This window comes from Salvelinus fontinalis, chromosome 2 (assembly GCF_029448725.1).
Source record: "Salvelinus fontinalis isolate EN_2023a chromosome 2, ASM2944872v1, whole genome shotgun sequence".
NCBI classification, from domain to species: Eukaryota; Metazoa; Chordata; class Actinopteri; order Salmoniformes; family Salmonidae; genus Salvelinus; species Salvelinus fontinalis.
Window position 1 is genome coordinate 18,225,912 of NC_074666.1, and position 27,962 is coordinate 18,253,873.

At 46.2% G+C, this 27,962-nt stretch overlaps 1 protein-coding gene across 7 annotated transcripts in view; it reads right to left on the minus strand.

Moving 5' to 3' along the window:
• LOC129813209 (autism susceptibility gene 2 protein homolog) overlaps positions 1–27,962 on the minus strand; it is a 407,283-nt gene that overhangs the window by 30,491 nt on the left and 348,830 nt on the right. For all 7 annotated transcript variants that reach the window (XM_055865511.1, XM_055865494.1, XM_055865527.1 and 4 more), the window contains exon 4: positions 8,620–8,668. In XM_055865511.1, the coding sequence (XP_055721486.1) occupies positions 8,620–8,668 (49 nt within the window). The remainder of the gene's footprint in view (positions 1–8,619; positions 8,669–27,962) is intronic.

The following is a 27,962-nucleotide window of genomic DNA, read 5'->3' on the forward strand; positions in this document are numbered from 1 at the left end:
CCTTCCCAGATCACACTCATCCATAGCACAGCTCCAATCCTGCGTCACACAACGCAGAGCACAGCCACTGGTACTGCTGACGTCCTCAGGGTGAACCTCTTGACAGTACAACAGTAATCTAACAGTAATCACAACCAGGGAATCTAATCCTGTGTTTTAATCCCATAATGTCGGAGGATTTCAGTCTGCCAGGCTGAAGACGCATTTCTGTGGAGCTCCAAGTACCCTCCAGTCATAACATGTATCCACATATGCATTAGACTGATATCAAATAGCAGTTGTTCGGTTACAGAGAGAGCAGGAGACTGACAGATATACTGTAGGCTGTTGAGGAAACAGGAGACAGGAGAGGCTAGCCTACCTCGGCTGGTATTGGTAAACAAATCCATTCAGGCATCGGCATGGTAACGAGGGAGAACTGGTGCAGACCAGTTCTCCTGACACACATTACACCTCGGCCACCATGACACCACATTAGGACATACACACCTTGCCAATGCCTACCACTGGGACCGCCTGACAGGCATAATTGGGCCCCAAAAAACTGTGGGGTGTGTGTGCGTGCTAGGGGAATAAGCTTTTCTGACCCTGTTAATACAGCACCATTGTGAGAAGAGTGGCTGATGTAATGTCAGATCAGTAGATGGATGCTGACCTGTTACGGGTGTGGGAGGGGGGGGGGGGGGGGGGGGGGGGGGGGGGGGGGGGGGGGTGACAGGGTTCTCCCTGAGACTGACAGTGGTGCTATTTTCTCATCACCTCCACCAATCAACAGACCCCCATCCATCACACACACTTCACTGACACACCAGCCCTCGAGATGGCTCACTAAAATCACCCCAAAAATTATACTAGAGAGAATTATCTTGTTTGAAAATTGATTAAGCACGTATTTCCCATCTACAGGTCTTTGATAAGCTTCATTTGTATTTCAGTTCCCTACAATTACTGTCTATAAGGTTGTAAAATATATTTATTGCAAAATGTTGCCATGGCTGTTTATCTAAGTACAGAGAGAAAAGTACACTTTGTACCAGCACAAGAATACAATGTTATAAATCCATATAGTATCCATATCACAAACAATCTACAAATAAACTCTAGAATCACAGTTTCCTCCATTCAAGTCCAAAGTCCACACTGACTTACAAAGCCAAGCCTAACAACATGCAAATTTGTCATCATCAGCTCCAATATTGTCTTTGTAACCAAACTCCACCAGTTGAGTAGAGAGCTTGGCACTGAAACAGAGACTAATGAGGGTATAGAGAATAGCTGGCTTTCCTTCACCCCCCCCCCCCCCCCCCCCACACACACACACACACACACTAACCCACCACACACACATCTCCCTGGGGCAGGCAGACAGGGGAACACTGAGGGGTTTTAACTCTGATCTCTGGAGTGTGGCCCATTCAAACGTTTGTGTTTGAGAAGGTAGCCTTTAATACGGCCTGTGATGGGTTCCAGGCTCTCTGGTTTAGCGATGGCATGTCGGATATTGGAGTGTTTACACAATCTCCCAGCCTGCCTCCCTCAGTCCCCGCTCTGGTCTGCCTGCTACAGCGGTCCTGGTGGTGCGGAAATAAGTGAATGAAGATGGATGGATTTACTTAAGCCTCTAACCTCGGGACTTTGGGAACAAACTCTCAATGACCTCTATGTGTCAGGAGAGGGATTGGGGAAGGAGAAGGGCCAGATTGGAGCGCTGTGTGTGTGTGTGTGTGTGTGTGTGTGTGTGTGTGTGTGTGTGTGTGTGTGTGTGTGTGTGTGTGTGTGTGTTTCTACACACCATCACCTTCAGATCTAGTAAATGCTCTACCACTGAAGCCTCTTCACTAACAGATCATATGGCTCTCAAAGCAGTACATTCATTACACCAGGGTACAAAGCCTACCTTATATGGGAGAAATAGTACAATTCTATTCCTTTCACTGCTTAATTTGAGTATAAATATAGATATAGTGGTAGATATAGTTAACAGCTCATGATGAGAAAGAGAGAAGGGAGGGAGATAAATCAGGGGGTGGCCATTGTTTGTGGCAGTGTGTGGCAGTAAATCAGCCTAGTGCTGGCCTTGATTTGTTAACCTTTTGTGTGGCTGTGTATCAGTGGATGAGGCATGGCTGGAGCAGCTCCTTTCATGGCCCTGAAATACAGCCTCTCTTTACCCTGCAGCCACAGGCACGAAGAGGGGGAGGAGGGAAGTGGGGAGACATCTACCTCCACACACACAAAACAGGATATTGAGCTAACCTATACGTCCATAGGGATATATTAAACAGCCCTGGTTGGATACGGATTTGTAAAAGTAAATACAGCCAAGGAGAGCTCTTTGGAAGATGGAATCAACCTGGTTTTAGCGACAAATCATCTGTGCACTTGGGGATTGGATTCTTCCAATTAAAGCTAATGGATATTGTCACGGATAGCTAGGAGTGGTGGGTGTGGAGTCAGGCGCAGAGAGCAATGCTTCCAATGCATCCGTTTATTAAGCTGGGTCTAGCCAACAAACAGGCAAAAATACCAATAAACAGGTCTGTCCCCAAAACCAGGGAAAATAACAGACAGCAAAATACGTAAGCACAACAATCTCACCACTGACAGTGAGCATAAGCCCGCACAAAAGCAGGCGGGCCGTGGAAGTTTAAATAGGCCAATAATTAACAACAAATAAGTAACAGGTGAAAACAATCAAGACAAAACTAACAGAAAAGAAAAAGGAATCGGTGGCAGCTAGTAGACCTGTGACGACGACCGCCGAGCGCCACCCGAACAGGGAGAGGAGCCACCTTCGGTGGAAGTCGTGACAGATATGTGGATAATATAACGGACTTCTGTGAGAAGTGCTTCACTCACTGTAGTGGCTGTGTAGGTGTGTTTATATAAGACTAACAATAACAGTGCTTGTATACTCCAACATTGTTGTCTTTTTGTCTAGTGTTGCGTCTGTAAGGGACAGCTAGTGCCCTCTGAATGACCTCTCAACCCTACCAGATGAGAACAAGTTGTCCTTGGCCGATGCTGTGCCTCGGAACACACAGAAGACCAATCATAGGCAGGTAATCTTTCCACTGTGTACCAGGTCAAATTCTGTCCTAATCTCCAAAAGCCAAACCCGCACAGAAGGGTGAGGTGAAACGGAGGACACAGTAAAGCCTGGGGCTGCTGTAGTGTAAACCAATGCTAGTGCTGCTGTGAAAGGCTAACTGGCCCTCCTAATCCCCTGCATGGGTCATCATCATCTACACACTATCTGACTGTTGCTCCAGCTCATCTGTGTAATGGTTCCCTAAAGCATCTTTACATCATCTGAGATGATTACAGTAGGAGGCAGCCCACAGCTCATGATTGATACAGTACAGCCAGAGAGAGAGAAAGGAAAGTCAACCTTTCAATTCCCTCCCACACATGAGTAAAACACTCAGAGGCCATTCCGCTGCCTGAAGAGCTCTTCAAACTGTTATCTGCCACAAAGTTCCCCTCTGCTTTTCTCTCTTTCCCTCACTTCTTTTTTTTTCCCCAAACAATGTCATCAGCGCTGCAAATTACACCTTCCACATTGCACATTTCTCTCTCTCTCTCTCTCTCTCTCTCTCTCTCTCTCTCTCTCTCTCTCTCTCTCTCCTCTCTCTCTCTTCTCTCTCTCTCTCTCTCTCTCTCTCTCTTCTCTCTCCTCTCTCCTCTCTCTCTCTCTCTCTCTCTCTCTCTCTCTCTCTCTCCTCTCCTCTCTCTCTCTCTCTCTCTCTCTCTCTCTCTCTCTCTCTCTCTCTCTCTCTCTCTCTCTCTCTCCTCCTGAAGGCAGACACACTCGACCCCGACGATGCACGTCTCGTCTGGCGCTGGCGCCGCTCCCTGGGTCTCGCCATAGCACCTTTTCATTTTCACATTAGCTCCAGTAAAGTGTTGGTGAAATCAGCCATTCAGCTGAAACCCAGAGACAGAGCAACCTCCCTCTGTCCTAGTATTTACCCCCCTACAGACTGAACCTTCTATCTTATACAATGAGCCATGGGAAAGACCATTATGTCAAACTGGGAAATTGTTTATGATGAAATAACAATGTAATTCATTGGTGGCTAATTTGTAATTATAGAGTATTACTGGCTGAGAAAGAATGACATTGTCTGAGTTTCCCTGTATCAAAGCAAGCAAAAGAAAATGCTATTAACGTAAATCAGGAATACACATCATCAGATTTCAACCGTATCATCTGGCATACACAGTAATCAAATTACCAATGCAATGTCAGTATATATTTTCTCCCTCTCAGTAACAATGGTATAATCCAGTCAGTGTGTGTTTTTGTCTATGTGGGATCCTGTGCAATACTGAGTCAGTCTGGACTGAAACAGACCTACAGACCCTATGACTCATCATGAACCTTATTTACAGATGACAACCATTACTAGAGCACTCATCACAAATGGTTCTGTCCTGCTGCTTCTAAAAAAACATTTAGCATTAGCTAAACATCATTACCTCATGGGGCTTTGCCCTGCTCTAACAAATCAGCTGTAATCTGTTTAGGCTGTGGTCTCCAATGACATAACTGCGTTCAGGGCTGGGCTGGGCCGTGCCGTGGGGCCTGACAACATCATAAAGAATGTCAGTGTTACAGTGCTGAGGAGAGATTACACGCGTGGGACTGGACCTTTAATCATTTGATAAATCTATCTACAGAGGCTTTTCTCCTGATGTGTTCTCTTATTACAGCCAAGGCTTTGACACACTATAATCCTTTCCTGGGCAGCCCACGCACGCACACAGTCTCACACACACACACACACAGTCTCACACACACACAGTCTCACAAACACACACACACACACACACACACACACACACACACACACACACACACACACACACACACACACACACACACACACACACACACACACACACACACACACACACACACACACACAGTCTCACACACACAGTCTCACACACACAGTCACACATAGACACACACGCGCACACAGTCTCACACGCACACACACACACGCACACACACACACACAGTCACACATAGACGCACACGCACACACAGTCTCTCACACACACACACACACACACACACACACACACACACACACACACACACACACACACACACACACACACACACACACACACACACAGTCTCACATAGACACACACACACAGTTACACATAGATGCACACACACGCACACATAGACACACACACACACGCACACACACACACACACACACAGTTACACATAGACGCACACACACGCACAGTCTCACACACACAGTCACACATAGACGCACACACACACACACAGACACACACACACACACAGCTAAACTAGGCCTGGACACCATCACATAGACCTCAACATCAGTTAAGGGTTGGAAACCAACCAGACAGCCTGAAGACTGCATCAAGCTCTTTCAACTGGCCCAGCATATGGCTGGTTTGTCTTTCTAATTTTCTGCAGGAGACTAAATGAATGAGGCTTGCAGGCAGGCTGACACCTGCGGGCGCTTTGACAGGCTCAGTAATTAGATCTAACGTGTAATGATTCTTCCTTAATAAAGGCTGCGCCTAGGAAAATTGAGCCCAGACAGAGGAGAGAGAGGGAGGGAAGAAGGAAGAGAGAGACTGGGGTGAGGGAGGAAGAGAGAGACTGGGGTGAGGGAGGAAGAGAGAGACTTGGGTGAGGGAGGAAGAGAGAGACTGGGGTGAGGGAGGAAGAGAGAGACTGGGGTGAGGGAGGAAGAGAGAGACTGGGGTGAGGGAGGAAGAGAGAGACTGGGGTGAGGGAGGAAGAGAGAGACTGGGGTGAGGTGTGGAAGAGAGAGACTGGGGTGAGGGAGGAAGAGAGAGACTGGGGTGAGGGAGGAAGAGAGAGACTGGGGTGAGGGAGGAAGAGAGAGACTGGGGTGAGGGAGGAAGAGAGAGACTGGGGTGGGGGAGGAGAGAAAGAGCATCAGAGAGTGGGGGACTGTGTGAAGCGAACACAACTGAAAATTCCACACAGTGGATATCAGTGGTGAGGCGTGAGGAAGGTGACACGAGGCTGGAAGCAAATCAACATCCAACAACTAAAACACTGAAATCAGTCAGGAGTTGGATTTCTTTGCAAATACGCCACAGTCAGAGGCAATAAGCAATCGGTGAGGTGACTGGCTAGCTGTTAGGACTGTGCTGTACTGTACTGTGAGTGGTGCTGCCTGCCTGCCAGGCAGGGCAGTCATTGTTGGGAGGTAGAGGCTGTTGAGAAACTGATTAGATGAGACTGACTACCTCTGAGAGCTATCAGTCAGTAATCAAACTAGAGAGACACACTCCCATGGTCTCCCACTGTACAATAGAGGGAAATGGTGAACTATGCATCTGGTCTGGAGGTTTGAAACACCACAGGGTGGTCTGTAAGAACAGGCCAGGGATGTAGCAGCAAGTAGTCTCTTTTTGAGGGTTGTCGTCACCCCTGACTGTCTTACAGACCATACTGTCACACCTGAGTCAGGCATCAACAGGCGAATCACAACGCTCTGACAGGTTTCTCCGATCTAGGATTTCTATGAAATGTCACACGTATATATGATTGTTGTTGATGAGAGACAGCTCCTGATGATCGTACCAGCCAGACTTACAGTGTAATTAAAACAATGTGTGTTACGTCATTATATGCACAGAATAAATGGAATTCCTATTTTCAAATAATATGCTCTACTCCTCGGCTGAAATCTTGTCATTTTAGTTCAATTTGATTCAATCAAGCTTCAACTGGTTGTCTTTCCTTTATAGTTTCACTAGTCTAGAGGTGCTTATATCACCAAGCAGAGCTACGTGCTCCTCCACAGAGAGCAGCAGTGAGGTTAACTCCCTCCTGTCTATAGAAGTGTTGTTGCTGCTGCCACCAGTTGACCTCTTTGTTTGTCAGTGCCGTGGCTGGGCCCTCCAAGCCCCTGTTGAACATTAAGGACAATAAGCATTTGATGTGTACCAACAAGAAAGCACAAAGCACAAAACAAACAGAGACCTTTTGCACCTGCCCTCGGGGCAAATACAGACGTTCATCTAAGCTTTTCCCTTTTTTCCTGGAGTTGTTTCTTGTCCTGAGGCGGTTGGTCGCTCGGTCGGTGCATCGTAGTATTGGTAGTGGTGGTAATCCCATCGAACAAAAAACACACCACTCCTTTTATCTCAACACTTCCCTCAATAAAAATACCAATGGCCTCCGTTCTCCTGCACCTGGATTCTTTTACTCGCCTTTTGTGATTGCAATAGGAATTAGCATTTGGCAGGAGTGGAGCCGGAGGAGGAGGGAACGTGGACGTTAAAAAGAAAGAATAGGGTCTTATATTTAAATGGAAATAGGGGCCAAGAGAGTGGACTGCCTACTATCCACCAGGGAGGGAGAGAGTGCATTTGTGTACTGTTTCCCCCTTTCACTGAGGGGTAAAGAGGGCGGCCCGTGTTGATTTAAGACGCACAAAGGGGGTCTTAGTCCTTTCAAGGGAACCAAATCTCCTCACAGAGAGGTGCCTTCAAAAGGAAGCCTCCCTGTCAAGCATGGCCATTGAGCCCCCAATGGACGCCGCAAATCAAGCCCTGGAGGTAATCAAAGGCCAGAATGTGGGAAATGTGTTTGGGGTCCTAGGACTCTGCGAAGAGCACAGTGCAGGAAGAAAGAGGGAGAGGAGGGAAACAACGACCTATCTGCACCAATCAGCACCTCTTTCTCCTGCTCTCTGAAGGGGTCATGACCTCTGTTTCTCCAGACCCTCCTCTCCCCTAACACTCCCCCCTCCGCCCCATCAAAGCCTATAGTAACCCACCATTACAGAGGAATGTCCATTCAACACTGGACGTAGAAAATGGGGCTGGCTGCTTTTAACAGCAAATTAGTGACGTGATAATGAGGTCATAAACAGATGCCAGGTCCTCCTTCTGACTTCATTTCCTACTGAATTTGCACTTCCTGGTTCCTCCTCCTCTGGCTCCTATACAATACAACACTAACCCTCCTCCTGGCACGTTAACTAACTAACACTGCTTCTCAATGCTCTGTGATATGGGACGTTAAATGTACACCTCAATGATTATTACTCTGTGTTTTTTTCTTCCAGAATTCTCATTTATGCTTCAAAATAGATTTTTGTGTTTATTATTTCATTTTCAATGTATTTCCCACTAAAAGGTCTAGTAAAATATATTGTGGCATATCAAAACTCTGCATGGTGTTTATTTGAGTGAGTAACTAATATGGATTTTCTCATTCATCACACTGTATCCAATTCGATTCCATTTAATAGACCACCTTAATGGATTTTCAGTCACGTCTAGACGTGAGGAACACAGATTGATATTTCACACCTGTGTTACACAGAGCTGCACTGCAAATGGAAGCTTTTTTGCCTGAAATGCATTACCAAGCTCTGGTTCTGGTTGATATACAAATAGGCTGCAAAGGCATGCCTCTCTCGCCTCTCATACACTGAGCCAATGCAGAATTACAATGACCAGCCAACGTCCTAATAATAATAAACAATGAAACCGAATACACATTATGATTCTGTCAAATGAAAATAATTTTGCCATTATATAATATTGCAACATAAAACACATAAGAACTCATACCTTTAACTGCAGCAGTGCTGAAGAATTTCTCTGAGCTGGCATCAGAGCCCTGTGTGAGAGAAAGACGATATCATTAGCACATCTTCTTAAACATGTGGGCTTCTTAGTCAAAGACCCAACAGGCCATATGTACCATCCATCTAACGGGAGCAAAACATTCCGCACTGCATATCACGGCCACTTGATGGCACTGTTGGTCCATGACATAACAGCACATTTCATCTCGAGCCCGGTGTGGCAGGGCGTACATTAACATTGCTATGTTATTGTGCAAACATTCAGTGCTAAGCATGTACACAGTATTAGACAATTAAAGTGTTTTTAGGTGATAATGTGCTGTCGAAGAGGCGTTGGCTAATTCAATCCAACGAATAAGGTGAAAGACCGACCTGTTACAATCCCTACCAATGTATGCGTGCCATGGATGAGTCTACTAGGGAATAATAGATTGAACCCACTAGTTTTAAATGTCACTTTCATAGCGTTTTCACTTTTTGTCGCAGAGAAGTATAAAACCAGATGACAGTAGCCTATTGAAAGATGCTCGTTTATATATTAGATACTAGTCGCGGGAAGTGAATTTGACAATGAGCCTAATTCAAAACAATTCAGAAGACACTATCACAGAAAATGAAGACTCCACAGCTTTTCTGCAAATGGACAGTGGCACGGGCTCCAATGGTAACGATATGACAATTGCACAAATGTCATATATATCACATTGGCTAAAGCCTATCAATTATTTTCTATACTCACATGATACGACCCTGCTGAAGCCAGAAACATTTCAATATTAATTTGCTTAGGGTGCAGTACACTCCATGGTAAGAGATAGGCATTTCAGTATATCTATTCATCCCAATTAAAATGTGTAGGTGCATGGAAAGCAGAAAAAGGATTTGCCATTCCATAAAATATAATTTTATCTCGTAATTCCAAAAACTAAAACGAGAGTAGCATATCAAAGAGTATGACGGCAGATTGAAATAGACAGACTTGATTGAAGCACATTCAGTTCGGATATTTCCCTTTTGCACACAGCAAATATACAGATAAACACCATTCAAATAATAACGGTAAAAACGGCCTTTTTCACATAGGAATATTACACATTTGCGTTATTATGAATATGTTTATTAGTAGCCTATAAAACGAAATGCTGCAATAGCCAGACAGATATTACACATTTTATTCTGTTCAATAAAACCTATTGATAATACACATAATTCGTCGTTAATATACATAAACTAATAACCAAACAGCTAATTCATAATAAGGTAGACTACGTGAATAAAGAAACGCGACGCGCATACCTTTGATGTGGCGAAACTGGCAAGAAGGAAAATGACAAGTCAAATATATGGCTTTCGTGGTCTAGAAAATACAGCCCCGTTTTACATTCTGCTCGTCGAATAATGTAATCCACAAACAGGCGGCGAATTCAACTCCGTTTTAATTGATGACAGCCATGCGAAAAGAGAAGCCCTTTCCAACGAGAGACGAGAAGCGCTTAAAAAGCTACCGTTCCTCTCGGACAAAGGAAGACGTGTCTTGCCAGCAAAAGCATCAGCAACAACTCTGGGTCGCTAAATCCCGTTAAGTGCGTTTCGTCTCCAATTCAGGGTGGAATACAAATCTATTTCGCAATATTCTTGTATTGAAAATATCCGAGATTCGAATAGACAGGATCCTTGGGAGAATGTGTATCTGGACGCGTAAAGAGGCTGCGTCCACAGACACCACAAGAGAGTCGACAGCTCGCTCCTACAGAGCAAAAAAATCCAACAAAGCGCAGACCAATTTCCTCTGTTGCGAAAGAGGGAGACAAAATCACACTTAGAATCACCTTGAGCCAAAAGGGGACTCCACATTCATTATATGTTCAGCTGGTAAAAGCGTATGTCCTGTGGTTGCTGACGGTTCCGTCGCCGACAGAGCCTCTCCTCATCCGCTCCAAGCATCAGACAAATTCCCATTCATGCAACGGCTGCCTCAGCGATCCTCGCTCAACGATCGGGTCCTCCCACTTCCTGATTCTAACCTGACTTGGGTTCGACTTCTCTCCCGAACACAAACACACGTGTGTTTTCTGCTTCCGAGTGTCCGAATACTGTTCCAAAGACCGCGCGCTGCTCGGGACAGTCGTGCGTATTTGCGTAAATTGGAGCTGAGAGAAACTGCTTGGCATTTCCAGAACGAGAGAGGGAGAGAAAGCAAGTGGCGGGAGGGAAGGGGGAGGGCCTGAGACTAGAATGATATTCTTTCACTGTCAACAGTGTGAGATGATGTCAGCAGCTAATGAATTTCCCAGTAGGGTGCTGCAACCGTGAGGGAGGAAAAACAAAACACTCTTTATAAGCAGCAGTGCACCTCCTCAGAGCTCACAGCCGTTCTCTTCCTGTTGGAATAACCACCACTCTACTGTCCTGGAGGAGGTCACATACCCACACCAGCTACTGGGCCAACCATGGTGATAGACAGGGATCCCTCCATGCTCACCTATGGTGCCCACTTAATCAAACCTGATCCAGGGCTCAAACGCAGACATTGACAAGTGATTTTCTCATGTTCAAACCATCTGTATTTGCAAGAGGATCACCAGCTTTAGCATTCTCCCTATTATTAAGCTAATTTCTGATGGGACTATTTGCTTGGAAGGCGAAAGAGAGAGTGAGAGAAAGCACCCCTCGTCTTATCTGATCCATCTCACTAATCTGGCGGACCATGGACACTCCAGACCAAAACAATCCTGCAATCTTCAACTAATGCTGGACGTTCCTGGAAAATCCCTTTAATCGCACGTTCCCATGTCCTAGCCTCGGCTAATCAGCATTAACCCACTGTCTGGGAGGTCAATGGATCAACAATGGAGTCACATTGGAGGGAGGATGGGATCTCTTTCTCTCTCCCTACAGTTCCCAGCCCCCACAGAGCAGAAAACAGACTTAACTCATTGCTGCAGGGTGCTAATCCATCCCTCTACCCTACTGTATGTGCTGGAGAAAGAAGGAGTGGGAGAAAGAGAAAGATAGCGACCGACAGACACAGACAGAAAGAGGGAAAGAATGGCCGAGTGTTATAACCCTATGCTCCTTGTGCTCTATATACAAGGACATTGGATCTCATGGCCAGATAGATGACTATCAGCAGGGAGACGTGGCTGGCTGAGGCCCCAGGACACCATTCAAAGCCATACTGCCGGGCCCCCAGGCCCCAGAGAGCTAAACCTCATCACACAATGGTCCCGCGAAGAACCAAGCTCTCCATTACAAAGTGTTCATTGGGTTAGGGGCCCACCTTGATCTCCAATATAAAGTGTGCAATGGGTTAGGGGCCCCATTTTGATCGTCAGTGGGCCCATGTCTAATATATGATGAAGCCATGTTGACAAGTGTCTGCTTTGAACATCAAGCAGCTTCCATATTGGGAAGAAGAAAAGGAAGAAGAAAAAAAAAAGTGTCCGTGTCAGAATACCCATACTTGCGTCCTAAATAGTAGGCTGTTTGAGTATAGGAAAAAAGAAAGTTGAATAGTATGCAACATTTAGGAAATGGAGTATACTTTAAATGCCTGGATGTCATACTCATTTCGGGTTTGACAACAACTGATCAATTATATATGGGGATGCACTACCAAAATCAACGAATAGCGGGAAACTGCAATCAAGCATGACGCATTCTCAGTATGTGAAAATAGAATGTTTAATAGTATGCAACATCTTGAAAATCAAGTATGGTTTAAATGCCAGGATGTTATTCTCATTTCTGCTCTTCACCCAGTAGAATTCGATGCACACTTTTCCACGATGCATTGGAAGAGGTCGGCTGCGAGTGATAGGCCCTAGTTCTGTTCAGGTAGCCAAACAACAAAACTAGTATTTTTTTTACATGTATTTCTGTTTTCTCACTAAAGTGTTTCTTGTTCTCTTGGCCTTCGTCAGAACTTTTAACCTAATTACTAAACCATCTTTTGATTTCTGAATGTGTTGGCATCGGGGACTTGGGATGTGGCTGAGTTATTGATGTCATGTTAATCAGGCCTTTTAATTTAAACATATGGATTGTAGGCTAGGCTTTCTATTTAATTATTTACTTTATGGATCATGCCTTAGCAGTCACTCTGATCTTGATCCCAATGATCAGTGCTTTCGTGTATTATGTTGCTGTTCAGCGGTTCTGAATTTGCGATGCACGGACTGGCCACGTGCCTTTTGATTTGAACATTTGAACAGTTTTGGTGTGTGTACTAGGCTATTTGATTTAATTTATATACAGTACCAGTTTAATGTTTGGACACATCTACTCATTCAAGGGTTTTTCTTTATTTTTGCTATTTTCTACATTGTATAATACAAATAAAATGAAATAACACATGAAATCATGTAGTAACCAAAAAACTTTAAACAAATTGAAATATATTTTAGATTTGAAATTATTCAAAGTAGCCACCCTTTGCCTTGATGACAACTTTGCACACTCTTGGCTTTCTCTCAACCAGCTTCATGAGGTAGTTACCTGGAATGTTTTATAGTATGCAACAATGAGTAAATAGCATGCAGTTTAGCTTATTCCAAATGCTAAAAACAACTGGACAAATTATGTTTCAAATTAGTTATAGTACTGGGTTACATGTTATTACATAGTAATTGTAAGACATTCAAAGTAACTACATGGCATCGTGCTGTTTAGTTGGTAAAACAAAAGTGTGTATGATGCACTGAATATTTATACCACTTTATGCAACAAACAAACATGGCTGCCTGTTGTTGCACCGGTTTAGGAACAGAAGCCATCAACGAATCAGTATTTATTGTCCTTAACTGTCATTATCAAATGTATTTATTTATTTTTGTTATTACCCCTTTTTCTCTACAAATTTGTGGTATCCAATTCATAGTTACAGTCTTGTCTCATGCATCACTGCAACTCCCGTACGGACTCAGGAGAGGTGAAGGTCGAGAGCCTTGCGTCCTCCGAAACACAACCCAACCAAGCCGCACTGCTTCTTCACACAATGCCCACTTAACCCGGAAGCCAGCCACACCAATGTGTTGGAGGAAACACAGTACACATGGCGACCGTGTCAGCGTGCTCTGCGCCCGGCCCGCCACAGGGGTCGCTAGTGCGTGATGGGACAAGGACATCCCTGCCGGCCAAACTCTCCCCTAACCCGGACGACGCTGGGCCAATTGTGCGCCGCCCCATGGGTCTCCTGGTCGCGGCCGGCTGTGACAGAGCCTGGACTCGAACCCAGAATCTCTAGTGGCACAGCCTTAGACCACTGCACCACTCGGGAGGCCTCATTATCAAATTTAAGAGAAACTTCAGGTCTGTGATTACAGCTCAACCACCACACAATCTACATCCGGATCTCTCACTGCACATTCCTTTTTAATTGAAATGAAACGCTGACTGAGAAGAACAGAAATGAGAAAAAAGCTGTGCATGCTGTAATGCCGCAGCCAAGAAAAGAATAGAAAGTGGCACTTTTCTATGGAAAAGCACTTGATGCCGTTGCCAGAGACTGGAGATCAAATATAACGTCTGGAGTTATGTTATGTATGCCGGTAATTGGTGTCTGTGCCTGTAAATTCTGTCTATACACCATCAGCCCTTTCCCTCCGCTAAAAATGTTTAATCTTTAATTCAATTTTTTGGGGCCGTGATCCTTCGCTTCAAAGCATCCAGAAGATAATTTTTTCACCCTCCGCAATGGCGGTTTCATTTTACAGGAACAATTTTTTTCCCTAGATTGCAATCACAGGAGACCGGCTCTCTTTTTCATGAACCTTCCTGCCATTACGGGAAAAACCTCCCCTCATTTAAAATATTACCGACAAGTGAAATGGGTGAAATACGTTAAAAGCTCTTATATAGGGCTCAAGACTTCCCGGGGTGGATGAGGAGGATGAGGTGAGGCAATAAAAGGAAACATGTCTTGATGAAATTGTAGAAATGTTCTGAGGAGAATAGCAGCTTTCTCCTGAGATAGATATATAGATATAGAGAGGTTCCAGGCAGGTTGACATGGAACAAGCAGTTAACAATGGCCGGGCTGTGAAGATGAAGATCCGTCGGGGAGAAGAATCAGAGGTATACAGTTTAATGGCTGTGATAGAAAACTGAGGATGGATCAACAACATTGTAGTTACTCCACAATACTAACCTGATTGACAGAGTGAAAAGAAGGAATATTGTACAGAATAAAAATATTCCAAAACATGCTTCCTAATTGCAACAAGGCTCTAAAAAAATACTGTCAAAAATGTGTCAAATCAACTAACTTTTTGTCCTGAATAGAAAGTGTTATGTTTGGGGCAAATCCAATACAACACATTACTGAGTACCACTCTTCATATTTTCAAGCATAGTGGTGGCTGCATCATGTTATGTGTATGCTTGTAATTGTTCAGGACTGGGGAGCTAAACATAGGCTAAATCCTAGAGGAAAACCTGGTTCAGTCGGTATCCACCAGACACTGGGAGATGAATTCACCTTTCAGCAGGACAATAACCTAAATCACAAGGCCAAATCTAACTGGAGTTGCTTACCAAGAAGACAGGAATTTTCTTGAGTGGCCGAGTTAGAGTTTGAATTAAATCTGCTGGAAAATCTATGGAAAGACCTGAAAATGGCTGTGCAGCAATTATCAACAACCAATTTGACAGAGCTTGAAGAATTTTGAAAAGAATAATGGGCAAATGTTTCTCTTAGAGACTTACCCTGAAAGACTCACAGCTGTAGTCGCTGCCAAAGGTGATTCTAACATGTATTGACTCAGGGGGTTGAATACTAATCTAATCAAGATATAGTAGTGTTTTATTTTCCTTTTTTTTTCTTCAAAATGTTATAATTTTTCATCCACTTTGACATATCAGAGTATTTTTTGTAGATTGTTGACAAAAAAACGACAATTCAAACAATTTTAATCTCACTGTAACAAAATGTGGAAAAAGTCAAGGGGTGTGAATACTTTCTGAAGGCACTACATGTATGTCCTAGACATGATGTCTACTATGGGTAGTATAGAAGTCTACTATGGACAGTGTGGATTGCCAGAGGGTATGGAGAGAAGTGGCAAGGACACAGGTTTTAATAAGCACATGCTTATTAAAATACATGAATTATTTGCACCATTCTCAATAAGATTCATGGCCTGATATTCTATCTGACTGCAAAATAGGTAGACTACCCCCATATGCCATGGAACATCCTACAATCAATACATGCACAAATACACACCAAGACACACACCAAAATCTAAAATCATCTACCGTCTCTTTTCTGTGCCTTTTGAAAGCGAGGGGAGGATGCTTTTTACAGTCATTACATCCAGCCTTATCTCAGTGAGTCTGCACTAGGCTGCCATTGACAACTGCTTCTAATCTCGCCCCCTCACAACAAGCAGCTCTGAAAGCGACACTGCCTTTCTTCCCAATTCCTCAGACATGTAGCCAGACATATATTCATCTGTCACTCATTGCCTGTATTAATGGGGAGATGACACACACACACGCGGCAAAAGGATGAGCCATATTTCACACATCTTTCACACTGATTTAAACCTGCCTTTATCACACAAGAGGGATTGGTAGTTTTTGAATATTAAGGCAGACACAAGACAGAGGGAGGGAAGCATCTGTCTGATATAGCCTACTAGGACAACGGGAATTGAAAAGTAGCACATCGTTTTTCCTCTACGGTAATATGTTTCCTTGAGCTAAGAGATATGAAACTCACATCATATGTCACTAAGTGAAGCGTAAAGTATTTTTTCCTGGTGTTCGACCTATAAAGTAAAAAGCCTATAGAGCAACTGGTGTAATCTGGTCTGTTATCTCTCCCAGTCTGCTTTCAGGAACCAGGCCGGGTCGTCGGTTGGACCACTAGGCGAATGGTGATGGATAATGTTAGACCTTATCTCCATCTAGGAGGTCAATAATCACTGAGAGTTGACATAGCAGTATTTAAGCACTGGTCTGTTAGCATGAGCAGAGCCACTTTACTGCCTGGCCCTCGAGCCATCAGTCCTCTGTCCCCTTCCCAGGGACTCTGCTTTCAAAACAAACCAGGACAAGGAAATTGGTTTAGGCTAACCTTCCCTCCTCAAACGCTTGGGTTACATCCTTAATGCATTTTTTGCCTTTTTCCCAGTTGGAGTAGAAACGGGAACGGGAGGGAGGCCCTTTTGTCAAAATTCTAGATATGCCACAGAGGTAATTTCAGGCCAGTCAATCCCTCCCTCCCCATCAAGCAGACCAACATTGAGTACCACTCTACATTTGTACATGTATACACACATTCATATACACTCAGTGGCCAGTTTATTAGGTACACCCATCTAGTAGGGGGTCGTACCCCCCATTGCCTCCAGAACGTCCTGAATTATTCGGGGCATGGCGTTCAATCGTGGCTCAATTGGTATCAAGGGACCTAACGTGTGCCAAGAAAACATTCCCTACACCAGTAAACCACCGCCACCAGCCTGTACCGTTGACACCAGGCAGGATGGATCCATGGACTCATGCTGCTTACGCCAAATCCTGACTCTGCCATCAGTATGGCGCAACAAGAACCGGGCTTCGTCAGACCAGACAATGTTTTTCCACTCCTCGATTGTCCAGTATTGATGATTGAGAGCCCACTGGAGCTGCTTCTTCTTGTTTTTAGCTGATAGGAGTGGAACCCGTTGTGGTCGTCTCCTACAATAGCCCATCCATGACAAGTATTGACGAGTTGTGCGTTCCGAGATGCCATTCTACACACCACTGTTGTACTGTGCTGTTATTTGCCTGTTTGTGGCCCGCCTGTTAGCTTGTACGATTTTTGCAATTTTCCTTCAATCTCTCTCATCAACGAGCTGTTTTTGCCCACAGGACTGCCACTGACTGGATGTTTTTTCTTTGTCGCACCAATCTCTGTAAACCCTAGACACTCGTGCATGAAAATCCCAAGAGAGTGAGCTTTTCTGAGATACTGTATCCGGCGCACCAAGCACAGACGATCATACCACGCTCAAAGTCGTTTAGGTCACTCGTTTTGCCCATTCTAACGTTCAATTAAACAGTAACTGAATGTCTCGATGCCAGTCTGCCTTCTTTATATAACAAGCCATGGCCACGTGACTCACTGTCTGTAGGAGAGATACATTTTTTGTGAATAGGGTGGTGTAGCTAATGAACTAGCGACTGAGTGTACGTACACAAACATATATGCAAAATACACACACAGGTAGGCTTGTGCGGCATCCAGATTGCCATACCTTCATACCGATCTTGTGTCATACCGGGATATTCAATAATACCGGCACTGAACACAAGGGGCACTATTGATTTTGGAAGAAGCTAACCACAAATGCAGAGGATTTAGCACATTTTAGACAGTTAACTTTTTACTTATAAAATATCTAGCTGGCAAACATTTAGTTGTGAATTCTATGATGTAATTAGATCACCTGGCGCATGCTGCACAACAGTGAGCGACTCACAAGACTCCGGTCTCTCGTGTTGTGTGCTACAAACACCACGTGACTGGGTACTACCGGGAAAATGATGTGACAGGTGAAATGAAGAATGCAATCTTCTTTATCTCCTAACATATTGCACAAGATGACGGCAGGTATTTACTTAAAAAGTAGCTAGAAATATTCACATTTATAAAACAACTTCAAATAAATAGTTTAAACGGTATTGACGGTATTGAAAAACCATCCTGTGGCTATTTCCAAATACCCCGGATTACTGTACCTACGGTATACCACCCAAGCCTACACACAGGACTGTGTTGTTAATGTTTCCTTGCGTTGGTAAGGGGTTAGAGATCTGTCATGGCTGATATAGAGTGAAACTGCAAATACCATGAGAACTACAATATAACATGCAAACGTTGGCACAACAACTGCTTATCCTTTTGATCAAATCATTTGATATGAAGCTGGTCCAGATAGTGGTTTGATCTGGTTTGCAGTAATATTGAGGTTGGCTTTCATGAGGATCCCCTGTTAAAAGCCAGGCGATAGATTTCAGCTGTTTTACAATGGAAAATAAGGGAAATCCTCTCAATATTCCGACCTGATTCCAGTTCTCTCAGAAGTCTTGCAGTGGAGCCATGCACCCCAGACCCACCCCCGAAATAAAAACTCTGAATATCAAACCCTAGCTTTAATTGTTCTCACTAATCATCTCCATAGTCATGGAGGAACGACAGACATCAGCAACGACTTAATTCCAACCCAGAGCTACTTTGGCTGGGATTATATTTTTCCTTTTGTTACTTTGTTGTGCACCACACTGGGAGTGAGGAGAGATGGGGAGAGAAATAAGAGGGAGAGAAACAGGAGGAGGAGAGAGTGACAGGGAGAAGAGAGACAGAGAAATTAGAGAGCCAGACAGCCAGGGGGAGGGGAAATCGAGGGGGGAGAGAAATTGCCCCGCTGCGTCTTTAAGAGGAATCACATCAGGAAAGCACTGAGGAAATCACCAGGAAGGCCTGTATTAAAATGTGTCTGACCCCTGATGGACTCCCGACTGCAGCCCAGAGCAATCTGCCTGCCTGCCCGGCTGGAGAAATATGGTCAGAGGATTGTGCCACTGAAACGCTCCATCAAGACCATCCTGTCAGGTACGCACTGAGACAGACTACAGCCCAAACCTCTCTTCCCTTCCTCTCTCCCGCCCTCCTTTCCTCCTCCACTCTAGGGTCGTGTTGAACTGCTCCAGAGTGGGGGCCTAATGATAGTCTCTCTAGTCTAGGGGGACATAAGATGGGCCCAGACTTCAAAAGCCAGCAGGGTGACAGACAGCAGGGAAGTCTCTCTCTCGCCCCCCCACCCTAGACTCAACCCAGGCCCACTGGCCCAGGAGGGGTTTCTAATTGCATTTCACAAGGACTGAACTAAATAAGGGCCTTGTTCTGCCTACAGTAGCCACCCTGCTGGGGGGTGGAGAGACGGGAGGAGGGGGAAGGAGGGGGAAGGGGGGGGGGGGTGAAGGGAGAGATTTGAGCCTCCTCTGTGTGTGACAGAAAGCTTTAACATGTCAAGCTCCACAGAGACAGGGGTAGGATAGCAACTCCGCCCCAACCTCCCCGATGGTAATGGTAGAACATGGGAGACTGAACAAGAGAAAGAATGTGTGTGTGTTTGAGAAGGTTAGAGAAAAGCGGGAGAGATTTAATCCGCAAAATGCCCCATCCCCCTTGTGTCAGGCAGAGCAGGCAGACAGGCAGTTCCCCCGCCAGAGCCCCTGATTGTGACCTATATGGTGGGGTGTTTGTGGTCAGGGACTAGGGAGGATGGTGGGGTGTTTGTGGGGCAGGGACTAGGGAGGATGGTGGGGTGTTTGTGGGGCAGGGACTAGGGAGGATGGTGGGGTGTTTGTGGGGCAGGGACTAGGGAGGATGGTGGGGTGTTTGTGGGGCAGAGACTAGGGAGGATGGTGGGGTGTTTGTGGGCAGGGACTAGGGAGGATGGTGGGGTGTTTGTGGGCAGGGACTAGGGAGGATGGTGGGGTGTTTGTGGGGCAGGGACTAGGGAGGATGGTGGGGTGTTTGTGGGGCAGGGACTAGGGAGGATGGTAGGGTGTTTGTGGGGCAGGGACTAGGGAGGATGGTGGGGTGTTTGTGGGGCAGAGACTAGGGAGGATGGTGGGGTGTTTGTGGGCAGGGACTAGGGAGGATGGTGGGGTGTTTGTGGGGCAGGGACTAGGGAGGATGGTGGGGTGTTTGTGGGGCAGGGAGTAGGGAGGATGGTGGGGTGTTTGTGGGGCAGAGACTAGGGAGGATGGTGGGGTGTTTGTGGGGCAGGGACTAGGGAGGATGGTGGGGTGTTTGTGGGGCAGGGACTAGGGAGGATGGTGGGGTGTTTGTGGGCAGGGACTAGGGAGGATGGTGGGGTGTTTGTGGGGCAGGGACTAGGGAGGATGGTGGGGTGTTTGTGGGGCAGGGACTAGGGAGGATGGTGGGGTGTTTGTGGGGCAGAGACTAGGGAGGATGGTGGGGTGTTTGTGGGGCAGGGACTAGGGAGGATGGTGGGGTGTTTGTGGGGCAGGGACTAGGGAGGATGGTTTGGGTGTTTGTGGGCAGGGACTAGGGAGGATGGTGGGGTGTTTGTGGGCAGGGACTAGGGAGGATGGTGGGGTGTTTGTGGGGCAGGGACTAGGGAGGATGGTGGGGTGTTTGTGGGCAGGGACTAGGGAGGATGGTGGGGTGTTTGTGGGGCAGGGACTAGGGAGGATGGTGGGGTGTTTGTGGGGCAGGGACTAGGGAGGATGGTGGGGTGTTTGTGGGGCAGAGACTAGGGAGGATGGTGGGGTGTTTGTGGGGCAGGGACTAGGGAGGATGGTGGGGTGTTTGTGGGGCAGGGACTAGGGAGGATGGTTTGGGTGTTTGTGGGCAGGGACTAGGGAGGATGGTGGGGTGTTTGTGGGCAGGGACTAGGGAGGATGGTGGGGTGTTTGTGGGGCAGGGACTAGGGAGGATGGTGGGGTGTTTGTGGGGCAGGGACTAGGGAGGATGGTGGGGTGTTTGTGGGCAGGGACTAGGGAGAATGGTGGGGTGTTTGTGGGGCAGGGACTAGGGAGGATGGTGGGGTGTTTGTGGGGCAGGGACTAGGGAGGATGGTGGGGTGTTTGTGGGCAGGGACTAGGGAGGATGGTGGGGTGTTTGTGGGGCAGGGACTAGGGAGGATGGTGGGGTGTTTGTGGGCAGGGACTAGGGAGGATGGTGAGGTGTTTGTGGAGGGGCAGGGAGGGCAGGGCCATAGGAGGTCTGTGGACAAGCAGGGAGCCTCCACTCCACTTTGAAGCTCTCTGAATTTCAATATTTCATGAGCCTCATCTCATCTCCAGCCCCTCTCATCGGATGTGTGCTTTTAGCTAGACAGTGAGCAGCGATCGTATACCCCATCACAGTAGCTACCATAGATCTGAGGAAACAGAAACACTGTTCCTGCTCTGTGTACCCAGTCAGTCTCTGGGCTTTGGGCTTTTGCATATCTAAGGGACGATCTCGTTAAATGCTTGTAGCAATTACAACAATTAGAGATAAGCTAAGTGTGTCAAAGCCCTGGCGGAGACAACACCATGTTTACAATGATTAACATGCGGTGTTATCGGTGGGGATGGTAATCAGGCAGCCAGCTAGAGCCTGACGCTCCACAAAATCACAGGGGCTTTATCTGTCACTATCAATGTGAGGGCAGGCGTGAGGCAGGCTGCAGGAAACGCAAACATGGTGGGAAATAAATGGCGGCCATACTTGTCAGCATTGTCACGTCTACAGCTGGTTTCAAATGATGCCATTTCCTCATTCAAGTTAATTCAAACTTCATCCAGGTACAGTATAATGACTTGGTCAGGTCACATGGTCAGGAAAACTACTGGCCCTAATGATGGAGTATTCTGCACATAATATGATATCATGTAATAAATATGTAAAAGCACTGTAATAAGACTTAATATTCAAATACAACTGATCCGCATTTCTAGCAAGCACTATCAATGGGGTCAATGGGAGTGTGTGTGGCGTCTGCCGGTACATTTCCATGAGGCTGCATCGTGTTGGCACACTCTGGCCTCTCCAGCCCTCTCTATGTCCTCCGCTGTGACCGTGACATAAGGCCTGGTTGTCTGGGGCTCTGGGCTGTAATAGAGATGCCTTTGAGAGGGGCCTCCATCTGGCAGACCGCGGGCCCTGTGGGCCGGGCAGGCCTGCATTCCATGCTATCCTCCACAAATTCACACCATGCCAGCCGGAGACCTAAATGTCCACATTGTGAGTCTGAGACCCACTCACTGCCTGCACTCCCTGCCTGAGAGAGAGGCTGAGAGAGAGGCTGAGAGAGAGGCTGAGAGAGACAGGACATTCACCACGTTGGGGTTATTTGAGTGGAGGATCCCAAAGCACAGACATACTCAGTGTGTTCTCTTCTCTCTGCTCACTCATAGTGTGTGTGTCTGTGTATGTGTGTCTATGTCTATGTCTGTTAGGTTTGTATAAGTGTGTATGTTTCTTTAGTGTTCATTATGTTGAATGAGAGTCTGTTTATGTCCTGTTTTGCATTTGAAAGTACCTGTGGAGAGGAGCTGGCATAGGAGAGGATGTGTGTGAATTTGAGAGCATGTATTAGTGTTTGCCAGCCAGTCTGCCTAGCTTTTTTGTGTTTGTGTGTGTGCTTGCCTATGTCTGTCTGTTAAGGTCCAGATCTCAGTAGGGCTGGGCTGAGGGCTGGCACCGAGCACGAAGAGCCAAGTGGCACATCATTTAGCACTAAGTCCAATAATCAGTGGCTGTCTCAGCTGGGCTTAGCATGCACTCTGCTTACTAACATGGCCTCAACAAGAGGATCTGGGACTGCTGCTGCACGCGCCCGGCCCAACTCAGACAGACAGGGTCTGTAAGAGGATTTCACACTGGCAAACAGGGACAGCCTGCGCTTCTCCCTCCGCTCACCCAGGGAGAGACCAGACAGCTGCACCTCCTCACACACATCGCTGTGGATGCACGCACGCACGCACACACACACACACACACACACACACACACACACACACACACACACACACACACACACACACACACACACACACACACACACACACACACACACACACACACACACACACACACACACACACACACACACACACACACACACACACACTGGCTATCCCCCCAAATCCCTGCATCGGGGGACAATATCAATTGAGCGTGCTCAGGGATAATCCTTCCAGGAAACCTGATAAAGCAGCTGGGTCGGAGTGCCAGGCCGATTTGACGGTGGCTAAGACACAGAGAGACACAGAGGAGACTAGCAAGCCCGCCACGGAGCTGGCTGGGTGGACCAACAATAATATCATACGATGTTCTATCATGCAATAATACGCAGGGAGATTTGATGGGTTCTCTAACCTCAAATGCTCCACTCACAGGGTTAGGACAACATGAAAGATAAACATTGTACAGCAGCATCTGAAAGACAGAAAGTGAATGATGTTTTTCCTGGAGCACTACTTGGCTTGCATGACGATACTGCTATTACTGAGGATATCACATGAGAACATAAATATAAAAAATACCAAATATTTTGCACTCCAAGATTTAAGAGAAGACTGGTGGTTATGAGAGACAGTATAAATCAATGCGAGAATTCTTCTGATGCACACTGTACGTGTTGCTATGACAAAGGCCCAGTTTACAGGCCCACAGAGACAAACACCCCCCCCACACACACAGAGACAACCCCCCCCCCCCACCCCACCCCCCCCACCCACGCACGCACGCACACACACACACACACACACACACACACACACACACACACACACACACACACACACACACACACACACACACACACACACACACACACACACACACACACACACACACACACACACACACACACAGGAGAAAAAGGCCCTGGTCCACTGGGAGATACAGAGCAGTAGGGAGAGACAGGAAGAGAGGAAGGGGCATTTCAACACACAGATGAAGACATCCCTGAGCAGCAGCAGTAGTTTAAAGCTGGTGCAACAGCACAACAAGGTCTCTGGGGTGTTGCGTGCCATCCTCTCCCCGTCGCTGTTGAGTTCCTCCTGTGACACGGAGGTAAACAGTTTGTTGTGGGAACAGCTTTGGATTCTCCTCAATAAAGGCCCATAGACAATGCAATCAGCCACAGGGCGCTCGGGAGATCCAAACAAGCCAGGGAGTTAGCAACGTTAGAGCCCGTTTAATTGAGTCTGTTCACAGATGCCGCCTCTGGCATGGTTCTGGGAGAGGGAGAAAGGGGCCTTACACACACATGTACGTGCACACACATATTTGTGGTCTTCTCTGGCGTGGACTGATTAGTGTGCTCTGATGACCACATTGTGGTGTGACGGAGGAATGCTGTTGGCTACCCTTCAGGAAGTCTTTTGTGGACTGGACCAATGGAGAGGGAGCCTGCCAACTCCCACCCAGGCCTAATGATACAGTATTGGATTAGAATAAGGGCTCTCAGTCACGCTCTGTTGGAGTTTGAACTATGACCTCAGTGATGCAGAGTGTACAGTACAGCTATCTTTGACTCATGCTGTGGTTCAAGTAATGCTTTTGTGGGTACAGTACAGTAGCACCTGACACTGCTAATGAATTTGCTTATAAAGCTGCACACACACACACACACACACACACACACACACACACACACACACACACACACACACACACACACACACACACACACACACACACACACACACACACACACACACACACACACACACACACACACACATTTACTGCTAGACGGGTGAGGTGACTGGAGGTGACTGAGGTGTCAAAACAACATCTTGGTTTCTCTCCACTTTGCCAATGAGGTGTTGCTTTGTTCCTCTAATCCCGAGAAGTATCCTATCTGGTTTACTCTGCATATCCCTGATGCATTTTTCACCAGTTACTTCTAAAAAACACTGTGTTCCCCGGCATTAAAAAGCAATTTAGCACTCGTAGGATTAAAAGCTCATGTTAAATTGAAGGCTACACTTGGCACGGGCATGAAATATTTAGCAGCTTCTTATATTTACCAAGACTGAAGCTAAGCGCTGCACACCACACAGCATTTAAAAGACTGAAGCTAAGCGCTGCATACCACACAGCATTTAAAAGACTGAAGCTAAGCGCTGCACACCACACAGCATTTAAAAGACTGAAGCTAAGCGCTGCACACCACACAGCATTTAAAAGACTGAAGCCGAGCGCTGCACACCACACAGCATTTAAAAGACTGAAGCTAAGCGCTGCATACCACACAGCATTTAAAAGACTGAAGCTAAGCGCTGCATACCACACAGCATTTAAAAGACTGAAGCTAAGCGCTGCATACCACACAGCATTTAAAAGACTGAAGCTAAGCGCTGCATACCACACAGCATTTAAAAGACTGAAGCTAAGCGCTGCATACCACACAGCATTTAAAAGACTGAAGCTAAGCGCTGCATACCACACAGCATTTAAAAGACTGAAGCTAAGCGCTGCATACCACACAGCATTTAAAAGACTGAAGCTAAGCGCTGCATACCACACAGCATTTAAAAGACTGAAGCTAAGCGCTGCACACCACACAGCATTTAAAAGACTGAAGCTAAGCGCTGCACACCACACAGCATTTAAAAGACTGAAGCTAAGCGCTGCACACCACACAGCATTTAAAAGACAACACAGGTTATTTTATCTGACTACAGCAGAGCTGAGGTTGGATGCCTGATGCCTCATTTAGGAATAAACCTTTACATGCTTTTACAAACATTACCTCCAGCCAAAAATAGGTTATGTAACAGGTGTCTTTTTACAGGTTCTCTCTTAAAATCCCACAAGTAAATTATTCATATACAGTACATTGCAGTGTACAATTATCCATCATTAAATTTTTATCTGAACTAGTTTTTTTACAAATATTTTCATGATTTGCCCCTGAAAAAAAGTTCCTTCATCCCTCCTTCAGTGTTCCCCCAAAGCTAGGAGACCATTCATGCTCATATACAAATCAGAAAAATAAACACTGAATGTATCATCCATGGGATGCCTCTTACTGTCAATTCAATTCAATTCAAACGGTTTTATTGGCATGGGAAACATATGTTTGTCAAAGCAAGTGAAATACATAATAAACAAAAGTGAAATAAACAATAAAAACAGTAAACATTACACTCACAAACCTTTCAAAGGAATAGAGACATTTCAAATGTCATGTTATGGATGTGTACAGCGTTGTAACGATGTGCAAATACGTCTCTTCCACCTCTCCTCCCCCTGTCTAGTGTGTCACTCACCCCTGTCGAGGGGGAGGAGAAGGGTGAGACTGTGGGCATTCTCTCCCCTGTCTGCTCCCTTGTCTTCTCCCCTGTCTGCTCCCCTGTCTGCTCCCCTGTCTGCTCCGCTGTCTTCTCCCCTGTCTGCTCCCCTGTCTGCTCCCCTGTCTGCTCCCCTGTCTTCTCCCCTGTCTGCTCCCCTGTCTGCTCCCCTGTCTTCTCCCCTGTCTGCTCCCCTGTCTTCTCCCCTGTCTTCTCCCCTGTCTGCTCCCCTGTCTGCTCCCCTGTCTGCTCCCTTGTCTTCTCCCCTGAAATGTGAACTCATTCTGGGCTGCAGCCATCTGTGAGGACGTCTGGCTAAATATGAATACTGGTGCTTGTTGTCCCACTGGGTTCCTGAAAGTGGCAGACTAGAAAACCCGTTTGAGTTGGCTGTGATACCAGAACGAGCACCCTGATGCGGTGCTCCCCTCCCCCTAACCACCCGCCAACCCACTACCGTCCCAAGTGGACTTGCCTGCACACATCCAGCTGAGACACCACGATGGGCCAGACCACACAGAAAGACAGGGGGGAGGGAAGTAGCTTTTTACTGGACTGTAGGCTCTCATTTAAGCATAATGATGGGCAATATAATGATGGCTATAATTGCTAATGAATCAATTTCCTGGCTGATCATCAGCCAAGGATCATCATCATAATGATGTGTAAGGATCTCCTCCCAATCCACCTACATACACAACTCTAAACATGGTCCCAAAAATATGACACACTAAAAGTCTAGAAAGACTACACTACACATGCCTTTTCAGGACGTAGTAGCCAATCACAAAGGTAAACCATGTACTTCCTCTCTTCTGTGTTAGATGCCGTCACTGGGAGCGTCACTCCACGCTACGTGGGTCACGCTCCTCCACCACAACTGAAGGCCAGATTAGCCCTGTGTTCCACCAGGGGACCCAGGGGACCCTCCCACCCCAGGGGAGCTTGCATGTAGCCTACGTGTGAGAGATGCATGGAGGGGTCCATACTCCACAGGGGACACACAGGAGCATGGCACATCTTGCCCCCCCCCCTCTCTCCGTCTCTCTCCGTCTCCCTCTCAATTCAATTCAATTCAAGGGGCTTTATTGGCATGGGAAACATGTGTTAACATTGCCAAAGCAAGTGAGGTAGACAATACACAAAAGTGAAACAAACAAAACGAATTAACAGTAAACATTACACATACAGAAGTTTCAAAACAATAAAGACATTACAAGTGTCATATTAAATATATACAGTGTTGTAACAATGTACAAATGGTTAAAGCACACAAGTTAAAATAAGTAAGCATAAATATGGGTTGTATTTACAATGGTGTTTGTTCTTCACTGGTTGCCCTTTTCTTGTGGCAACAGGTCACAAATCTTGCTGCTGTGATGGCACACTGTGGAATTTCACCCAGTAGATATGGGAGTTTATCAAAATTGGATTTGTTTTCGAATTCTTTGTGGATCTGTGTGATCTGAGGGAAATATGTGTCTCTAATATGGTCATACTTTGGGCAGG